Raw genomic sequence first — 20,018 nt, 5'->3', positions numbered from 1 at the left:
TGTGAAAGTTCAAACAATTGGATCTCAGAGATGGAAGTAAAAGCAATCTGTGAACATAAGGAAGAAAGAAAGGATTAGTAGAGAGGATAGTTACCAAGGTTGAGATCTCCTTTGTTGAGTTAATGAGGAGTGTGGCTGTGCTGAATATGTGTTTGAATATGGAGCACAAATGAAGGTATGACAAGGAACTGAGAGAGCAGAACACAGTTGCTAATTAGCATTGATGTTGAAGTCACTAACAATAATAGGAGGGGGCACGTTGGTGAGGCAATGCATGAGCTAGGATGTGGAAGAGGACCATTTTGGCAGGGGGCAAGAGCAATGCAGAACCGGATAGGGTAATGTAATGTGATGGCATATGTTTCAAATGAGGCAAATCAGAGTGATGGCGTTTGAAGTAACCGTAATCTTTATTCCTACCATTGATTGGAGAAAGAAAGCAACAGAATAGTCTTGTTATAGTAGAAAAGAGAGAAAGTGAAGAGATGTTTACTCATAAAGGTCAAGTTTCCCCAGCGCCCAGGACAAAGGGAGGCATGGGGCCAGCTGGATAGGGGTGAGAGTTCAAGGACAGGCAGCAAGAGAAAAAGGTTTCAGGAAGAGATGATGGCACAGGTATATAGGTTTTAAAATAAAGATAATGTTTGAGGCAATGTGACGTGGTGAAAAGAAGAGAGGGGAACTATGTGTCAAGACTGTGCTAAGCACCTTATTCATCTCTCACTGGTTCTCAACCTGTGGGTCGCAACCCCTTTGGGGGTTGCACGACCCTTTCACAGGGGTTGCCTAAGACCATCGGAAAACACATATTTCTGATGGTCTTAGGAACTGAGACACCGCTCCTCTATCCATCTCCAGGCAGGTCCGCCCACATGCAGATACGCCCACATACAACATGAGGAACTGTATTAAAGAGTTGTGGCATTAGGAAGGTTGAGAACCACTGCTTTAGACCAATACTATCAGCTGATTATTGTTCCCTTCATTCTTTTACAGACAAAGAAAATAACCCCCCCATGGGCTTGAGGTCACAGTGCTAGTCACTAGATCTATTAGTTAAGAGACAGTTAAAGCTGCTGTGTCAAAGATACACCTAAATATTTGGAGCTTAAATGAGATAGATGTGTAGTTCTTTTTTATGAAGTCTGGGTTTGTGGTTGAGGGCTGGCATAATGGCTTGACAATACAAGGTACCTAGACTTCTTCTTGTTGCTTCTTATTGTGTGGTTTCCATATCCTGGTGCGAGATGGCAATTTCTGCTTTCATAATTATGCCTGTTTTCTAGCCATGAGAAGAAAGAAAGAGGAAAAGTAATGGTGCACTCCTTTTCTCTTTAGGTGGTTGTCCAGGTAACTTTTATTAATATCACATTGGCCAAACTTAGTCTGGTGGCCATACCTATCCATGGGAATGTCATATTTGACTGGAGAGCCATGTGCTCAACCAAAAGATCTTCATATTCTAAAAAAAAGATAGTGATTTTTGAGAAAAACTGTTAGTTTCTGCCATAATGAGGATGCTGGGATTTGAGAACCAGACATGAAGTATAAAGAAATGGGTTGTAACACTACTTGAGCCTCAGTTTTATCATTTGTAAAATGGGCTGACAATAATTGCTTTGCTTTTTCCTTCACGCATAGAGTGGTTGTAAGGATTAGATGAGACAGTGTAATCTTTTTTTTTTTTTCCCTTATTGATTTTAGAAAGAGAGGAAGGGAGAGGGAGAGAGACAGAGAAACATCAGTGAGAGAGAACATCGATTGGCTGCCTTCTGCATGCCCCACACTGGGGATTTAGCCTACAAGCTGGGCATGTGCCCTGACCAGGAATTGAACCGGTCACTTCTTGGTGCATGGGTCGACGCTCAACCAGTGAGCCACACCGGCCAGGCTGAAACAGTGTATTCTAAGAACTTTGTGAGTTATCAACTTTTGAACAAATTATAAAAAATGATAATTAATTCGAGAAGGAGCATAGAAGCAAACACTAAGGACAACCAAGGCAGGAGAGGCAAATCTATTTATATATGGAACATACAGAACAATAATGTATAGGAAAGAGAAGCTGATGGTATAAATCAGACTCTCTCCAATAGCAATTTGGATAGTTTTACAAAAAGTAAATTCGACATTATATGTGTGCTCAGTTATTATCATATGTTTCTTGATTTTTAGGAATCAGTGTACTCCACTGTTACTTGCTGCCACTTCAGGAGCACTGGACACTATTAAGTACCTATTTTCTCTTGGTGCTAATTGGACAAAAACAGATATTAAAGGAAACAATATAATTCATTTATCAGTGCTAACCTTTCACACAGAGGTTCTCAAGCATATAATAGAGTTAAATATTCCTGAACTCCCAGTTTGGAAAACTTTGGTAGGTGAGTATAAAACACAATCTCTATAAATGTTTTATTATTCAGTTTGATTATTTATACTTACTCTAAAATAGAGCAAATAAAATGCAGTAATACTTGTATCATACTTTAAATATTTTAAAATCATGAAATAAAAATTTTAAGTTAAAACTAGAAATAAAAATAGCATCAAACTCTATTTTTGTGTGTGCAAAAGTAGTTTTATTTCTAAATTTAAATAGAAGATAAATAACCCAGACAGACTACATTTTACACAATTATATTTTCTAATTTTCTACAAAAGTCCAACCATCTTCTTCTCCATCAAAAAAGCAAATTAAAAAATAAAAGGGGGAAAGAGGGAGCAAAATAAAATTTGAGTGGAAAAACTACATTTCAATTTATTCCTCACTTTCTAATTTTAGAGACAGATTCAGTAACATTTTTTTTTCTCACATTTTGATAAATGTTTTGTGAAAAATTCTGTTCAAGATTTTTATCCACATCTGTATTCAATCTATCCAGAAATATTTAAGGGTCAGGGTTACTAGGCCAATTGAATGTATACATCTAATTTTACTCCTTCCCACTAAATTACATGGAAATTAAATAAAAATAATACCACCATCATGAGCAGCAAACAAGTATTCAAGAGAAAACAGTAAAGGACACAACAGCAATAAAATATTGGAAACAGATAGGCAAGCCTTAGGACTTAGCTGACTAGAGAAACCATTCCAGGCCAACAGTGGGAAAACTGAGACCCCTCGGACTCACACCATAAATCCTCCATAGGCTCAAGAACTCACAGTGCCAGTCAGCAGTGTCCTCTGCAGAGGCCAACCAGGAAAGACCTAAAGATACTAGGGAGGGACTTCTCAACAAACTGGGAGCCTGACCTAAGAGAAAAGCAAAGGGAATTTCAAAGAAGACAGCAAAGGGGTGTCCCAGAATGGAAATTATGTACCTAGACCAAAGGGGAAATGTGGAATTACCAATAGGTATAAAGATGAAATAAAATATGAAAATTATTACATCCAGGGAAAACAAAAGAAAGGAGACACACTGTAGTATTCTCTAATGCCTAACTGTGAATAATATCTGTATAGGCATCATACTGTAAGTATTGAATATTCATTTAACTAAAAACTATAAATATGGGGAGGGGGAAGCAGAGGAAATGGACAGAACAGTGTTGAAAGAGCTAGTTTCTCATTTACCAAAATATGAAGTCACTTGATGAGGACTGAAATTTATATCGCAAAAGCTAACAGTGTATAACTATTTACAAATATAGAGATATGTAAATCACAGAAGGTATAGGGAAAGTGTCCAAGGTGGTTGTATCTGGAGAGAGAAACTCAGAAGACTCAGAGGGTAGGGCAAGGAACCACTATATTTTGCTGTAGGCTTTTTAGTAACATATATTAATTTAATTAAATAAAAGCTAAAGCAAAAAATGAAACAAATTGGAGATGGGAACTGATATTTTTTCCAACAACTCACTTTAAGATGGGAAAAGATATATTTATGTTTTTCAGCCCCAGTCTACTGATTCAAGAATCTGAATAAATGGTTTCAAAACTGGCTCAATACCTGATTTTGGCGTTTACTGAGTGCTAGGAAAACATTTCAATTATATCAGTCCCAAGAGATATTGGAAGATGTTTTCAATATTTGTACACAGGGTGGAGTAAGAGTATGTTTACAGTTGCTCATATGCAAAGTACAATAAACAATAATACAAGAATTAACTGTTTCGTGAACTTACAACTGTAAATCTATTTGTGCCCCACCCTGTATGTGTGTGTGTATATATATATATATATATATATATATTATTTATTTATTTATTTATTTTTGTTACAGATGTTTCTCCTTTTCCCCCCACTGATTCCCCCTTCCCCTCCCTCCCCGCCCTGTCCCCAGCTTTGTTGTCCATTGTTCATGCACACATGCATATAAGTTCTGTGGTTTATCTCTCCCCTACCACCCCATCTTCTGGGGATTGTCAGTCTGTACCCCACTTCCACGTCTCTGGGACTACCCCATTCCTCAGAATGTTATGTTCATTATATTCCACAAATACGTGAGATCATATGATACTTGTCTTTCTCTGTTTAGCTTGTTTCACTTAGGATGATACTTTCCAGGTCTCTCCATGTCGTCTCAAAGGATAAGAGATCTTTCCTTCTTATAGCTGCATAGTACTCCATTGTGTATATGTACCACAGCTTTTTTATCCATTCATCTACTGATGGACATTTGGGCTGTTTCCAGATCTTAGCTATTGTAAATAGTGCTGCTACAAACATGGGGGTATATATATTCTTTCTGATTGGTGTTTCAGGCTTCTTAGGGTATATTCCTAGAAGTGGGATCACTAGGTCAAATGGCAGTTCAATTTTTAATTTTTTGAGGTAACACCATATTGTTTTCCATAGTGGCTGCACCAGTCTGCATTCCCACCTGCAGTGTATTAGAGTCTCCTTTCCTCCACACCCTCGCCAACACCTGTTTGATGCTTTGTTGATGGCGGCCATTCTGACAGGTGTGAGGTGATACCTCATTGTTGTTTTAATTTGCATCTCTCTGATGATTAGTGATGTTGAGCATTTCTTCATATGTCTCTTAGCCATTTGTATATCCTGTTTGGAGAGGTGTCTATTTAGATCCTCTGCCCATTTTTAAATTGGATTCTTTGTCTTCCTTTTGTTGAGTTGTATGAGCACTGTACATATATCATTTTATACCTTTGTATTTTTAGGAAGAATTAAGAAGACCTCCCTGTTACTTTTAATAGACTAACACATTTGAAATATTCACCTTAGTATGAAATAGTGTTCCTACCAAGACTAGCTTTAATGGCACAAAAAAATCCAACAGCCACTGTTTCCTACAGCCAATGTTGGGAAGTCCCAATAATGATGCAAACACAATAATCAGTGAGCATCTGGCCACTGTTTTTTTGCTTTGAGCCCTGGAATAGATCCTCCTTCTTACATTGCCCATTTCCACTATGAGTTAAAGAGTAGCCAGAATTTATTATAAGTCTTCAGGACTGGCTCTTGGAATAGAACCTAAATTTTAAAAGAGAGAGCCATGGAGTGATCTAGCCAAGTTAGGAGTTAGGGCCAGATTTGTTATCACAGGGGCTGCGTAAAGAGAGATGGGACAAGGATACTTACATGTGGTTTTTCTTGTTTGGAAGCATATACATTTATATTATTTTATATCTGGAGTATAAATTCATTCTTCATACTCAGTAAATACATAAAGCCTCATACATGATTTAATAGGTATTTAATTTTTATTGACAACAATGTAGTTTACATCCTTGAATATCCATATTCAAATTTTATTCAGCAACTGATTTCAGGCCACTGAGGTGAACTTGAACCATATGGCCATCCAATCTAAGTCATCAGACCAAAGATAAAAAGAGTTTTGGATTTTTTATACTAATTAGATTATAAACCTCAAAGATCATGGGTGTATGCGATATGTTCAGCATCTCACAGAAGGCCACACACACAGGGAATTGAATGAATGTGGATATGGTGATAGTGGTGATCTCAACTCATGGCTTCATTTGACCTATGCAGAAACAGAATCAATCATTCCACTTCTTTTTGTAAAATTGTAACATGTTTTCTGTTGAATACTTACCAGAAATGTTGCAGTGCGAAAGCTATAAACGAAGGATGATGGCTGTCATGTCCTTAGAAGTAATTTGCTTAGCAAAGGATGAATACTGGCAATGTATTTTGAATGCAGGTGATGTAAAATAGATTAACTATCTTTTGCTTATGCTGTTGCATAAAGAGCTATATTATATTCAGTTAATCATTTAAGATATATTTTTATTTTCCACATGAAAACTTCACAGGATCAAAAGCTATATAAATCCCATTTCTCTAAACATTTGTACATTTAAAAATGATATTAAACTACTTTAACATACTACTTCTCATATTTACTACTTTTGTTTAGAAATTATCTCTATACTGTATTTACACAATTTATCTTTAAAATTAAAAACAGTTTTGGTGGTTTGTAACGGCAGTCCTGGGTTTGTAGGTAGCTTTGCACTTAAAACTTAGGCTAATTGCTTACCCTTTTTAAGCCCAGTTTCCTCATTAATATAATGGGTCTGACCTCATAGGATTGTTTGGAGAACAGCATTGTCCAATATTAACTTTCTAAAATGATGGAAATGTTCTATGTGCATTGTCCAGTAGGGTAGCCACTACTCTAATGTGGCTAACTCTAAAGCCCTAATTATACCTATTATATTTTCCAACATTTTGTGTGTTCTCTATAATATGCACCTTTCTTTCACAGTGAACTGATATAACAATCATGCAACTGAAGCCAGATTTTCTATTTTCACCATGCCCCATTTTAACCAATTGTAATTAATCAGGCTAAAGTTGTTTTGTACTAGATTGGATACTTTTTGTTTTTCAGTTGCTTGTATAAAATACAGGTAAAATATATAATACAGTGCTCAAATAACTGCCACACAAATCTGATGCAATGAACAAAATGAACTCTATCATATGGTAGCTGAAATAATTTATTTGTCCATGACCTTAAGCCAAAATTCCATTTTCAAAGATGGCTTGGGGTTACCATTATGAAATTTATGATAGTGTGCTGTGTGAAAATTAAATGTATGAACAATGAGAGCTCTGTATACTGTAGACAAAACAGAAAAGTGCACTCATGTAGTTTAAGTGAAAACTTTATAAATATTTTATAGAATTATTTGCTAATTGTTTAACATGGCAATTCCATAAACATTATTTAAATCTTATCATGGTAAATGGACTACAAATTGTTACAAATAATTCATGCTTTCATTGATCTCTTAATTACAGGCACCATTCCTGCCTTAATCAATCTATTGAAAGGGTCCAAAATAAAATTACAGTGCAAAACAGTTGGGTTATTGAGTAATATCTCAACCCATACAAGTGTAGTGCATGCTATAGTGGAGGCAGAAGGTATTCCAGCCCTGATCAACCTACTGGTCTCAGATGAACCTGAGCTACACTCTCGCTGTGCTGTCATTCTACATGACATTGCTCAACTTGAAAACAAGGATATTGTTGCCAAATACGTAAGTTCTTTTCATAGAACATCATTTTGACTGACAGTAATTCTCTCATATAGAAGCTAGAAAGATACATACCTATGTTACTATGAATGGCAAAACTTTCAGGGAAGAATTCCAGTCTCAGTGAGGACAGCAAAGAGCAAACCTGCCACAGTCCAGTGACTGCCAGAAGCAAGCTAGAGCAGGACAGTAAGAGCAAGCACAGCAAAGGGCATGAGCTTCAGCAGAGATGCCCAGTTCTCCTGTCCCCAAGTCTCACAGGGCGGCACAGCGGGCCCAGATGGATGCTACCTGCACATTGGGGTTGTGTCACATCTGTGGAACCTTGAGCTTAAGAAACCTATCACTTTGTTAGCAATCAGTAAGCAAGCTTGCCCTTTGTCTGAAGGGAGCGGTTACCATACCTTACAAAATTGCTAGCCACATAATAATCCCGAAGCATAATCCAGGGGAAAGAGCTGTTACAATCTTGATACACTCACACAATACAGGTAATATCTAGTAAAGTATAAAGCTGTCATCTGGGAAAATGTGGAAGGCAGGCCAAGTACCTACTTAACTCTAGGGGATGTGGTTGCTGTATGAGAAGTTATTAAAAGAAACACTACAATTTTACATTTCCATTCTGCCTGAGAAATGTAGTCTAGTTGTGTACATGAGTTAGAAGAAAATTATTTTTTGTGAACAACAAACAATCTTTGCCATGCTGTACTTCCTCATATAAAACCCACCTTATTATGTCTGTCAATGTTTTACTTAAGATCTTTTAATAGATATTTATAAGTAAGATTTTTTTATATAGTTTTCTTCAGGTGATGTTTCTTCATTATGGATGAAGTCATTTAGCATTATAAAATGCACCCTTTTTGTCAAATGTAATACTTTTGCCCTGAAATCTGTCTTGTCCAAAAATATGGCCCTGGCCGGTTTGGCTCAGTGCTTAGAGCATCAGCCTATGGTCCCGAGAGACCTGGGTTCGGTTCCCGCTAAGGGCGCATACCTCGGTTGCAGTTTGTCCCCGGCCCTGGTTGGTCATGCGGGTGGCAACCACTCGATGTGTCCCTTTCACGTCGATGTTTCTCTCTTTCTCTCCCTCCCACTCTATCTGAACAAAAAATGGAAAAATGTCCTTAGGTGAGGATACAAACAAACAAACCGAACAAAAAATATGTTTGTGATCCGTTTTTTTGTGTGTTCTCATGTCTAATGTGGCTTTGTTCATCTTTCTCTTTTTATTTCTTGTTGGTTGGTTTGTTATCAATCATTTTGAAAATATATTAAAAATATAGTAACCCCCTGGCCCACCTTCAGAGTTAGTCAGTCAGTCAGTCTTATTAATTTAGACCTCATAACCTTCAGTGATTCTGATAATTACCCAGAGTTAGGATAAATGTGTCCCTTTATGCAGTATATTTAAAATTTTTGCTTTGTCATTTTTATGGAGTATAACTCATTTACATTTATTGATGTGACATGTTTAATCTTCATTCTGTCATATTTTGGTATTGTTTTTTTACCTATTATATAATCAGACTTGTTTTTCTTTGTCTTTAAAGTCTAGGCCTTACACATCAATATTAATTACCTTTTTTTTTTCTTCTGGGACTTAGTATAACTTTTCAACATGTACATTCATCTTCTTTTATTTTTGGAATGTTTTCTTGAATGTATACCTTTAAACATCTGTAGTATTCTTTTAGTGCATTCATATAATAAGTAATTTTTGAGAGTTTACTATATGGAAGATACTCTTTTAGATGCTGAGGTTATAGCAATGAATAAAACAGACAAAATCCCAGCATTTATGGAGCTTTTATTCTAGTTGGGGGTAACAAGACAATAAATAAAGCAAGTAAGCCAAATATATAGTATGTTATGTGAGTTGAGAATAGGAGTTAAAGTGGAAAATAAAGCAGGGAAAGGGGAGAGGAGGAGCTTGGTGAAAAATACTCCACTAAGAGTATAGACCTAAAGTAGATGAGGGAGCATGCCATATTTTTCTGTCAGGAAGACCATTCTAGTCAGAGGAAACAAGTGCCAGTGTAAATGAAGTGGGAGTGTGCCTGGCACATTCAAGGAATAGAGAGAAAGCACAAGCAGCTGAGGAGAGATAGGAGACACTCTTCGCTGGGTGGTGTGGACCACATCATGTAGAGCCATGTGGGCAACTGTTAGGCACCTTGGCTTTTACTCTGAGTATGTTAAGCCATTGAATGATTTTGTTCTGGGAAGTTTCATGAAGAAATTTACATCATTCTACCTCTGTGTTGAAATCGGTGGGCAAGGGTAGGTGCAGCAAGACGAAGAAGCCACTGCAGTAATCCAAATGATAGTGTCTTGAACCAGAGTGTTAATAGTGGAAATGGTGAGAAGTGATCATATTCTGTATTATTTTTGAAAGTTGAGTCACCAGGATCAGTGGGAAAGTTGAAAGGTCTAGAGGGACTGCAAAGGAGACAAAGAAGGAATAGCCAGTGAGGTAGGAGAAAACCTGGAGAATCTGTTGTCCTGTCAGCCAAATGAAGAAAGTGTTTCAAAGAGAAAAGAATGATTAATATTGTCAAATCCTGTTGTAAGATGAAAATCAAAACTTGGCCATTGAATTTAATGATCACTGAATTAGCTGACTTCTTCCATTTGTGAACACCTATTATTTGTGTGCTGTATCATCTTTTCCTGTCTTACATGGCTACTGTTTTCTTTCCAGTCCTTTTCTACTTATTACTTAATTTTTCTTTTTTCCCTCAATCTTGTCCTCCTTGTCCCTGATATGTTTTTTAGCATTATTCTTGTGTGGATTGAAATTTAGCTTTTATCTCTCTCCACATTTTTCCTGAGCTTTTCCAGTTCTTGTTTCATCTCCCCTTGTCTCAAAAATATCTCCCCTGAGCCCTCAGGTATCTCCTGTGCACTCTTATTTAATAGAATTTTTATCTACTTTGTGGCAGTATTTTTCTTTTCTTTTTTTTAATCCTCACCCAAGGACACTTTTTTCATTTATCTTCAAATAGAGCAGGAGGGAGAGAGAGAAGAAGAAAGAGAGAGAAACATTGATGTGAGAGAAACACATGGACTGGTTGCCACTCACACAACCCCAACCGGGGCTGGGGACAAACTGCAACCAAGGTACATGCCCTTAGCAGAAACCGAACCTGGACTCTCCCATCCGCGGGCCAGTGCTCTAACCGCTGAGCCAAACCGGCCAGGGCAGTGGCAATATTTTCTAATGAGCATTCTTCATCTGTCATAAGATTTTCCTATTTTTTTCTCATATTTGGACAGATCCTATCTTGGTTCTTTTTTGATCATTACTCATCACTGAATTAGGTTCTTTCTAGTCCAACTATTTGCAGGAAGTATATGTAGAAAAGGGCCCAGACCTGTGTTCTAGGCTAGCAGGAATATGACTGATGCCATAGGGTTGTGTGCATGGGTCCTCCCAACAAAGATTGGTGGATATATCGTACCTTACAATGGCTATTTTGTTTCCTCCACAATGTGAAGTCTATTTCTTCCTTTTAACTCACCAGTAGACTACTTCTTCCAAACATATCTGTTAGTATGGCTCCATGTTCATCCTTGCCTTCCTTAATTTTTGAAACATCACACCAAATTAGTCAAGAAAAGAGCCTGCTGCCATCCTGCATACCCATTCCTATTGTTCTGGACAGAGAATTGTGTGTTTCTTTTTTTACCCCTCAAGATAGAGCCACTCATCTTGGAAAATTGTCCTTTGTCAACATTTTCTGTGGCCAGAGGCCATGGGAGATCTCTCTCATCCCTGTGGACAACTCATACACATTTATTATGGTTCACATTACAGATGGCTCCTTTATTGAAAATGAGGTTACGTTCCTCTTACCATCTTTAATACTCTTGCATTATTTCTATTAGTAGGGAGAAATTGCATCTTTACTCCATTTAAAATTAGGAAGATATATTCACATTTAAAAATAATAATTTAGCCCTGGCCAGTTTGGCTCAGCAGTTAGAGCGTCACCCCTTAGACCAAAGAGTCACAGATTCAATTCTGGTCAAGGGCAAGTACCTAGGTTGCAGTTTGATCCCTGGCCCTGGTTTGGGTCATGCAGGAGGCAATCAATCGGTGTGTCTCTCTCATGATGATGATTCTCTCTCTCTCCTTCTCTCTTTCTCCCACTCTATCTGAAAATCAATGGAAAAATATCATCACGCGAGAATTAAAAATAAATAAATAAACAAAAAATAATATATGTTGCACAAATATAATTATCAGTAATGAGTACATATACAATGGCAAATATTTCCAAATGGACACTGTATTCAATTGATCTTAGTTGCTTTATTTTTTAGATATTTATTAAATGTTACAGTGAACAGGCAGCCTCAATTTATTTCGGTATAAAGGGGGCTATTTCAAAATATATTTATAGAATACTTACCTTAATATTAAAGCATACACTATTCTCAAAGTTATATTAACTGTCACTTTATGTGCCGTATCAGTAGACACATTTGTTTGTGGATAGTTGTTCTATCCTAAATAAGCAGGTATTTACAGCAAGATTATAGATTGTGGTTCTAAATAAAGTTTGCGTAAATCTCAAATAAATTTAATTGTAATGAAATTTTTTGTTTATTTTTAGAATGGAATTCCAGCTCTGATAAATCTCTTAAAGTTAGACATAGAAAATGTGCTGGTAAATGTAATGCACTGTATACGGGTATTATGTATGGGAAATGAAAAAAATCAGAGAGCAGTGAGAGACCATAAAGGCATCCAATATCTTATCATGTTTCTGAGTTCTGATTCAGGTAAACCTCTATTTATGTATTATTTTTTAGTGACCAGATGTATTAAGTGGAGCAAGCACAGGTTTGGACTTGTCCTATATGAATTAGATGTCCTGGTTTTATCTTAGAATGGATCTAGACATATATAATATAACCTAAATATCTGGAACACCTAAATTTAAACTGGTTTACAAAATTAAGAGAGTGGAAGGGGAACCTTTCTTTCTCTTACCACACATCCCTTCATCAGTCCAAAAAGTAGAAATTCCTGCTCTCACCTCCCATTTAAGAGTGTTACTCATTCCTTCCATGAAAGGGAATGTAAATTATGTAATTCCTCAATTTGAAGAATAAGTCATTACAAATACATGGTTTAGGTTCTTTTGGGCACGTTTTCTCAAAACAAGCTTTCCAGCGATAAGGTTGGAGCTTCTATCTCTACTTGATTCCTGTGTCCATCTATCAATTGGGCAGAAATTCTAAAGGAAGAGGGCTGTCTTTACTTAACACTTCCATCATCCCAATATTCTGAGCTTTAAAGTTTAGAGAAGAGGTTAGGGATTTGGATAGAGAAATGGGAAGAATAAATTATAACTATAACAAAATTCTTAAGAATAGGTAAGATTGTTTAAGGAGAGTTTGCTGTGTGAAAAAGCAGCAGACCAAGAAGAGAAGCTTGAGGAACTCCAACCTGAAGAACTGGGTGAATGAAGCCTAATGGTGAAGGCAGACTTTATCTAAAACTCTTGGGATCAGAATTCCAAAGTTTTCATATTTTAAAATGTAATGAGTACATATGAACATATTTTTGCATTGAAAATGTGTAAATAGTCATTCTGAGATGGATAAGGTGCTCTTTAAGTTTTTCTCAGGGAGTTTGAAGTTGAACTCCAATCAAAATTACTCCAATCAAAAGACATAGGGTAGCTAAATGGATAAGAAAACAAAACCCATATATATGCTGTCTACATGAAACCATTCTCAGAACAAAAGGTACACACAGACTGAAGTTAAAGGAATTGAAAAAGATATTTCATGCAAATGGAAATGATGAAAAACCTGGGGTAGCAATACTTATGTCAGACAAAACAGACTTTAAAACAAAGGTTATAATAAGAGACAAAGAAAGACATTATATAATGATAAAGGGATTAATCCAACCAGAGGATATAACCCTTGTAAACATTTATATGCCCAACATAGGAGCACCTAAATATATAAAGCAAATCTTGATGGACATAGAAGGAGAGATAGACAGTAATACAGTCATAGTAGGGTATTTTAACACCCCATTGATATCAGTGGATAGATCTTCCAGATGAAACAATCAACAAGGAAACAGTGGCCTTAATGACACACTAGACCAGATGGATTTAATTGATATTTTCAGAGCATTTCACCTCAAAGCAGCAGAATATACATTATTTTTCTAGTGCACATGGAACATTCTCTAGGATAGACCACAAGTTAGGACACAAAACAAGTCTCAATAAATTTAAGAAGACTGACATTATATCAAGTATCTTCTCCAACCACAATGATATGAAACTAGAAATCAATTATGAGAAAAAACCTGAAACACATAAACACATGGAGGCTAAATAACATGTCACTAAACAATGAATGGGATAACAATGAGATCAATGAAGAAATCAAAAGATACCATGAGACAAATGAAAATAAAAACACAACAACCTAAAATCCATGGGACACAGAGAAAGCAGTACTAAGAGGGAAATTTGTAGCAATACAGGCCTACCTCAAGAAACAAGAATAATGTTACATGAACAATCTAACTTTACACCTTAAAGAACTAGAAAAAAACAACAACAAACAAACCCCAAATTGAGTAGAAGGAAGAAAGGAAATAATAAAGAGCAGAGTAGAAATAAACAAAATAGAGTCTAAAAAAAAGAATACAGCCTTGGTTGGTTTGGCTCAACAGTTAGAGCTTTGGCCTGTGGACCAAAGAGTCTTGGGTTTGATTCTGGTCAAGGGCACGTACCTCAGTTGTGGTTCGGTCCCCGGCCCTGGTCGGGGCCGTGTGGGGGTGACCAATTGACGTGGCTCTCTCACATGGATGTTTCTCTCCCCCCCCCCACTCTATCTGAAGTTGAATGGAAAAATATCCTTATGTAAGAATAAAAAATAAAATAAGAATACAAAGGATAAATGAAACTAAGAGCTGGTTCTTTGAAAAAACAAACAAGGTCGATAAACCTTGAACCAGAGTCATCAAGAAAAAGAGAGGACTCAAACACATAAAATCAGAAATGAAAGATAAGAAGTAACAACTGATACCACAGAAATACAAAGGGTTATAAAAAATATTACAAACAACTAATATGACAAATTGGACAATCTGGAAGAAATGGATATATCTAGAAATATACAATTTTCCAAAACTGAATCAAGAAGAAACAAAAAAAATCTGAACAGACCAATTACAATTAATGAAATTGAAACTGTAATCAAGAAAATCCCCAAGAAACAAAAGTCTTGGACTGGATGGCTTCACAGGTGAATTTTACCAAACATTCAAAAGAGAACTAAAAGCTACCCTTTTCATACAATTCCAAAAAATTCAAGAGAAGGGAAACTCCCAAGCTCATTTTACAAGGCCAGCATTATTTTAATTCTAAAACCAGATAAAGACACTACAAAGAAAGAAAATTATAGGCCAGTATCCCTGATGAACATAGATGCTAAAATCCCAACAAAATATTAGCAAACTGGATCCAGCAATACATTAAAAAGATCATACACCATGGTTAAGTGTCATTTATTCCTGGGATGCAAGGTTGGTAAAATATTTACAAATCAATTAATGTGATATACCACATAAACAAAATGAAGGATAAAAATCACCTATCAATAGATTCAAAAAAGCCCTGGCCGGTTTGGCTCAGCGGTTAGAGCGTCGGCCTGCGGTCCTGAGAGACCCGGGTTCGGTTCCCGCTAGGGGCGCATACCTCGGTTGCAGTTTGTCCCCGGCCCTGGTCGGTCGTGTGGGTGGCAGCCACTCGATGTGTTCCTTTCACATCGATGTTTCTCTCTCTCTCTCTGTTCCTCTCTCTCCCTCCCACTCTATCTGAACAAAAAATGAAAAAATGTCCTTGGGTGAGGATTAAAAAATAAAATAAAATAGACTCAGAAAAAGCATCTGACAAAACCTACCACCCATTTATGATAAAAATTTTCAGCAAAGTGGGAATAGAGGGAACATACCTCAACATAATAAAGGCCATATATGACAACATTGTACTCAATGGGCAAAAACTAAAAGCATTTCCCTTAATATCAGGAACAAGACAGGTATGTCCACTTTCACCACTCTTATTCAACATACTACTGGAAGTCCTAGCCATGCAATCAGTCAAGAAGAAGAAATAAAAGGCATCCAAATTGAAAAGAAAGAAGTAAAACTGTCATTATTTGCAGATGACATAATACTGTAGATAAAGAACCCTAAAGATTCCACCAAAAAACTACATGAACTAACAAATAAATTTAGTAGAGTAGCAGTATACAAAATACATATTCAGAAGATGGTTGCATTTTTATACACCAATGATGAAGTATCAGAAAGGAAAACTAAGAACACAATTCTATTTTAAATTGCATTTAAAAATACCTAAGAATAAATTTAACCAAAGAGGTAAGAGACCTGTACTCGGAGAACTATAAGACACTGTAAAAGAAATTGAAGATACAAATAAATGAAAGATATACTGTGCTTATGGATAGGAAGAATTAACATAATTAAAATGTCAATACTAACCAAAGCAATCTCTAGATTCAATGAAATTCCTATAAAAATACCAATGGTGCCCTGGCCAGTTTGGCTCAGCGATTAGAGCATGGGCCTGTGGACCAAAGAGTCATGGGTTCAATTCTGGCCAAGGGCAGGTGTCTCAGTTTCAGGTCAGTTCAAGCCCTGGTTGGGGTCGTGGGGGAGGCAGCCAATCGCTGTGTCCCCCTCCCGTCAATGTTTCTCTCTCCCTCTCTCCTTCTCTCCCTCCCTCCCTCTCTTCCTCTCTTCCTGCCTCTCTCTCCTCCCCTCTATCTGAAGATAAATGGAGAAATATCCTTGGGTGAGGAGTAAAAAAAATATACCAATGGCGTTTTTCACAGAACTAGAACAAATATTCAAAAAATTGATATGGAACCACAGAAGACTCTGAATAGCAACAACATTCTTCAGAAGGAAGAAAAAAGTCAGAGATATCCCACTACCTGATATCAAACTATATAAGACCATAGTAATCAAAACAGTATGGTAGTGGTATATAAACAGACATAGATCAATGGAACAGAGAATCCAGAAATAAACTCACACCTTTATGATCAATTAATACTTGACAAAGGAGGCAAGAACATATAATGGGGTAAATGTAGTCTATTCAATAACTAGTGTCGGGAATATTGGTCAGATACATGCAAAGAAATGAAACTAGACCACCTTCTTATGCTATATACAAGAATAAACTCAAAGTGAATTAAAGACTTCAATGTAAAACTCGAAATCATAAAACTCCCAGAAGGAAACATAGGCAGTAAAGACTCAGACATTTCTCTTAGCAATATTTTTTCTAATATATTTCCTTGGGCCAGGGAAACAAAAGAAAAACAAATGGAATACATCAAACTAAAAAGTTTTTGCACAGCAAAGAAACCATTAACAAAATGAAAAATCAAACTACTGAATGGGAGGACATATTAGCCAATGACACATCTGATAAAGGGTTAATATCCAAAATTTACAAGGAACTCTACACACACACACACACACACACACACACACACACCCCCAAATAATCCAATTACAGAATGAGCAGAGAACCTGAAGACATATCTCCAAAGAGGACACACACACAGCCAATAGACATATGAAAAGATGCTCAATGTCACTAGTCATCAGAGAAATGCAAATTAAAACCAAAAAGAGATATCACCTTACACCTGTCAGAATGGCTGTCATCAATAAATCAACAAAAAATTGTTGACAAGGATGTGAAGAAAAGGGAACCCTTGTACACTGTTGTTAGAAAGACAGATTGATGCAGCAACTATGGAAAACAACATGGAGTTTCTTCAAAATATTAAAAATGGAACTGCCTTATGACCCAGTGATTTCACTCTGGGTATATATCCAAAGAAACCAACACACTAATTGGAAAGAATATATGAACCTGTATATTCACTGCAGTGCTATTCACAATAGCCATGATATGGAAACAAACCAAGTACTCATCAATAGGTGAGTGGATAAAAAGTGGTGGTACATAATATACAATGGAATATTACTTTGACATAAAAAATGAAATTATACCATTTGTGATATCATGGATGGACTTAGAGGGTATTATGCTAAGTGATACAAGTCAGTCAGAGAAAGACAAATACCATGATTTCACTATATGTAGAATTTAAAGAGCAAAATAAAATAAAAAAAAGAAATAGACTCATAGATAGAGATTAGACTGATGGTTGCCAGAGGGGAGGAGGTTGGGGGGCTGAGTAAAAAGATGAAAAAATTAACTTGTACAAATTGGTAGTCACAAAATAGCCCTTGGGATATAAAGTACAGCATTGGGAATATAGTCAATAATATTGTAATAACTATTTTGGTGCCTGGTGGGTACTTGAAATACCGGGGTGGAGGGGGACTATTTTGTAAATTATACAGTTGTCTAACCACCATGCTGTACAACTGAAACTAATACAAAATAATATTAAATATAAAGTGTAATTCAAAAATAAAAATAAAATGTGAATTACTAAGGAAATATGATATACTCATTCATGGAATATTTAGAAGACCCTGATGTTCATAAAGAATAGGAAAATGTTATATTGGTAAATTAAAATGCACAGGATTGTGTTTATAGTACAACTATATTAAATATGTCTTTAAAACTATCTAAATTTATATATATATTCATAAAAATAGTAGATGAGATTAAATACAATGTGGTGAGAATCTGGACAGTTTTATTTTTTCTATTTTTCTTTATTTTCTAAATTTTCTGTAAACCATATAAATTTGATTTTATAATATGAAAAACAAATAATATGCTGTTTTTATATTCTTACTTTAAAAAAGGCTTAATTAACTGGTTCTTGAATTCATTTGAAGATTTGTTAAAGGCTGTAGCTTCTGCTACAATAGCTGAGGTTGCACGTGACAATAAGGAAGTCCAGAATGCTATGGCTGTGGAAGGAGCCATCCCTCCTCTGGTGGCTCTTTTTAAAGGGAAACAACTTAATGTTCAAGTGAAGGGTGCAATGGCTGTGGAATCACTGGCAAGTTACAACCCTTCTATACAAAGAGCATTTCTGGAAAATTCATTAAGCAAATATCTTTTAAAACTCCTCAAGGTAGGAATTTTATGATAACCTGCCTCTTTTCTTAGACAAAGTATTCAAAACTAATTCTAGAATAAACATTTTATAAAACAGATATTCCTACAGTATTAAATAAATGCTCATTGAATGAATGAATTTTTTTTTAATAGGCATTTCAAATAGATGTTAAGGAGCAAGGAGCTGTAGCACTCTGGGCCTTGGCAGGACAAACACTGAAACAACAAAAGTACATGGCAGAACAGATTGGATACAACTTTATAATAAATATGCTTTTGTCACCATCAGCTAAAATGCAGTATGTTGGTAAGTTATTTTCTATGTATAAATCTGCACAATGGAGAATATTAAAGATCAGACGTGTTTCTTGCTTTTCTTTACCAGGAGGTGAAGCAGTCATAGCTCTAAGTAAGAACAGCAGGATGCATCAGAATCAAATATGTGAAGGGAATGGAATTGCACCATTGGTTCGCTTACTCAGGATTAGTAAACTTGCTGAAGGCACACTTCTGAGTGTCATCAGAGCAGTGGGATCAATGTGCATTGGTTTGTAAATTTATTCTCAGTTTTTAAATTATCAAGATACTTCCCTTCCTCTCTATCCTCACTGTTAGAGCCCTCAAGCATTTTAAATTTATAGATATATATTTTTTATTTCTCCAATACCTTAATGAGTAAAGGTGGATTAATTCAAAATTTGTATCAGTTTTGTTCTTGAACTCTATTAGAAAGGGATATGAGGTCAATGAGCCTTGGCTCTTTTGACTTAAAGGAATCTCATTTTTAAGTTTAAGAGAAAAATATTTTTTCTTTCAAATCTCAATAACATTTTCAATTCTAGTCTCCTTTGCTCATAAAGTGGCCACTTTGTAAATAAATAAATATTTTGGAATGTCTGGAAAATGTGGAATTGTCAATGATTGACTTATCAAAACATAAAAAATTGGGTTCTTCAATGACCTTCATGAATGTATGGAGCTGATCATATACTGTGTCATGTAGACATGAGAAAAAAATCTTTATTTCTAGTTCACTGTAGTTCCTCAAAAATAGTCTAGCAGGATGAAGAATGTAGAAATTGGTTCCAAATAAATTTTTCCCCTCTTTGTTTGAAACAGCTACTTTACAGAAATTCACTTACTGCTCCAAGACAGTCAGAAAAGATAATGTTCCCCTTTTAGCCAGAGAATATGGTATAAATTATAGGTAATTTAAAAATTCTAGTAAGTGATAACATATACACAAAGATAACTGACATGTATGTATATTCAGTTTCTTCTCATTAGTTCATTTCAATGCTGTCCACATTTGCACAGACAAGGGGTTCTCCAGTAGAACTATAGAAGAAAACCCTTGTTTTCAAACTCAACAGCATAGACTGGCACACACATACCTTC

General features: G+C 36.0%; 1 protein-coding gene across 1 annotated transcript in view; it reads left to right on the top strand.

The window, feature by feature from the left end:
* ANKAR (ankyrin and armadillo repeat containing) overlaps positions 1 to 20,018 on the top strand; it is a 67,333-nt gene that overhangs the window by 22,503 nt on the left and 24,812 nt on the right. Inside the window, exons 9-15 of the mRNA XM_036254385.1 lie at positions 2,176 to 2,384; positions 6,033 to 6,137; positions 7,244 to 7,485; positions 12,108 to 12,276; positions 18,395 to 18,636; positions 18,774 to 18,927; positions 19,006 to 19,167. Coding sequence (XP_036110278.1) covers positions 2,176 to 2,384; positions 6,033 to 6,137; positions 7,244 to 7,485; positions 12,108 to 12,276; positions 18,395 to 18,636; positions 18,774 to 18,927; positions 19,006 to 19,167 — 1,283 coding nt within the window. The remainder of the gene's footprint in view (positions 1 to 2,175; positions 2,385 to 6,032; positions 6,138 to 7,243; positions 7,486 to 12,107; positions 12,277 to 18,394; positions 18,637 to 18,773; positions 18,928 to 19,005; positions 19,168 to 20,018) is intronic.

This window comes from Molossus molossus, unplaced genomic scaffold (genome assembly GCF_014108415.1).
Source record: "Molossus molossus isolate mMolMol1 unplaced genomic scaffold, mMolMol1.p scaffold_m16_p_11, whole genome shotgun sequence".
Classification (NCBI taxonomy): domain Eukaryota; kingdom Metazoa; phylum Chordata; class Mammalia; order Chiroptera; family Molossidae; genus Molossus; species Molossus molossus.
The sequence above is the reverse complement of the archived record's forward strand: the minus strand, read 5'-3'. Positions and strand labels throughout refer to the sequence as shown.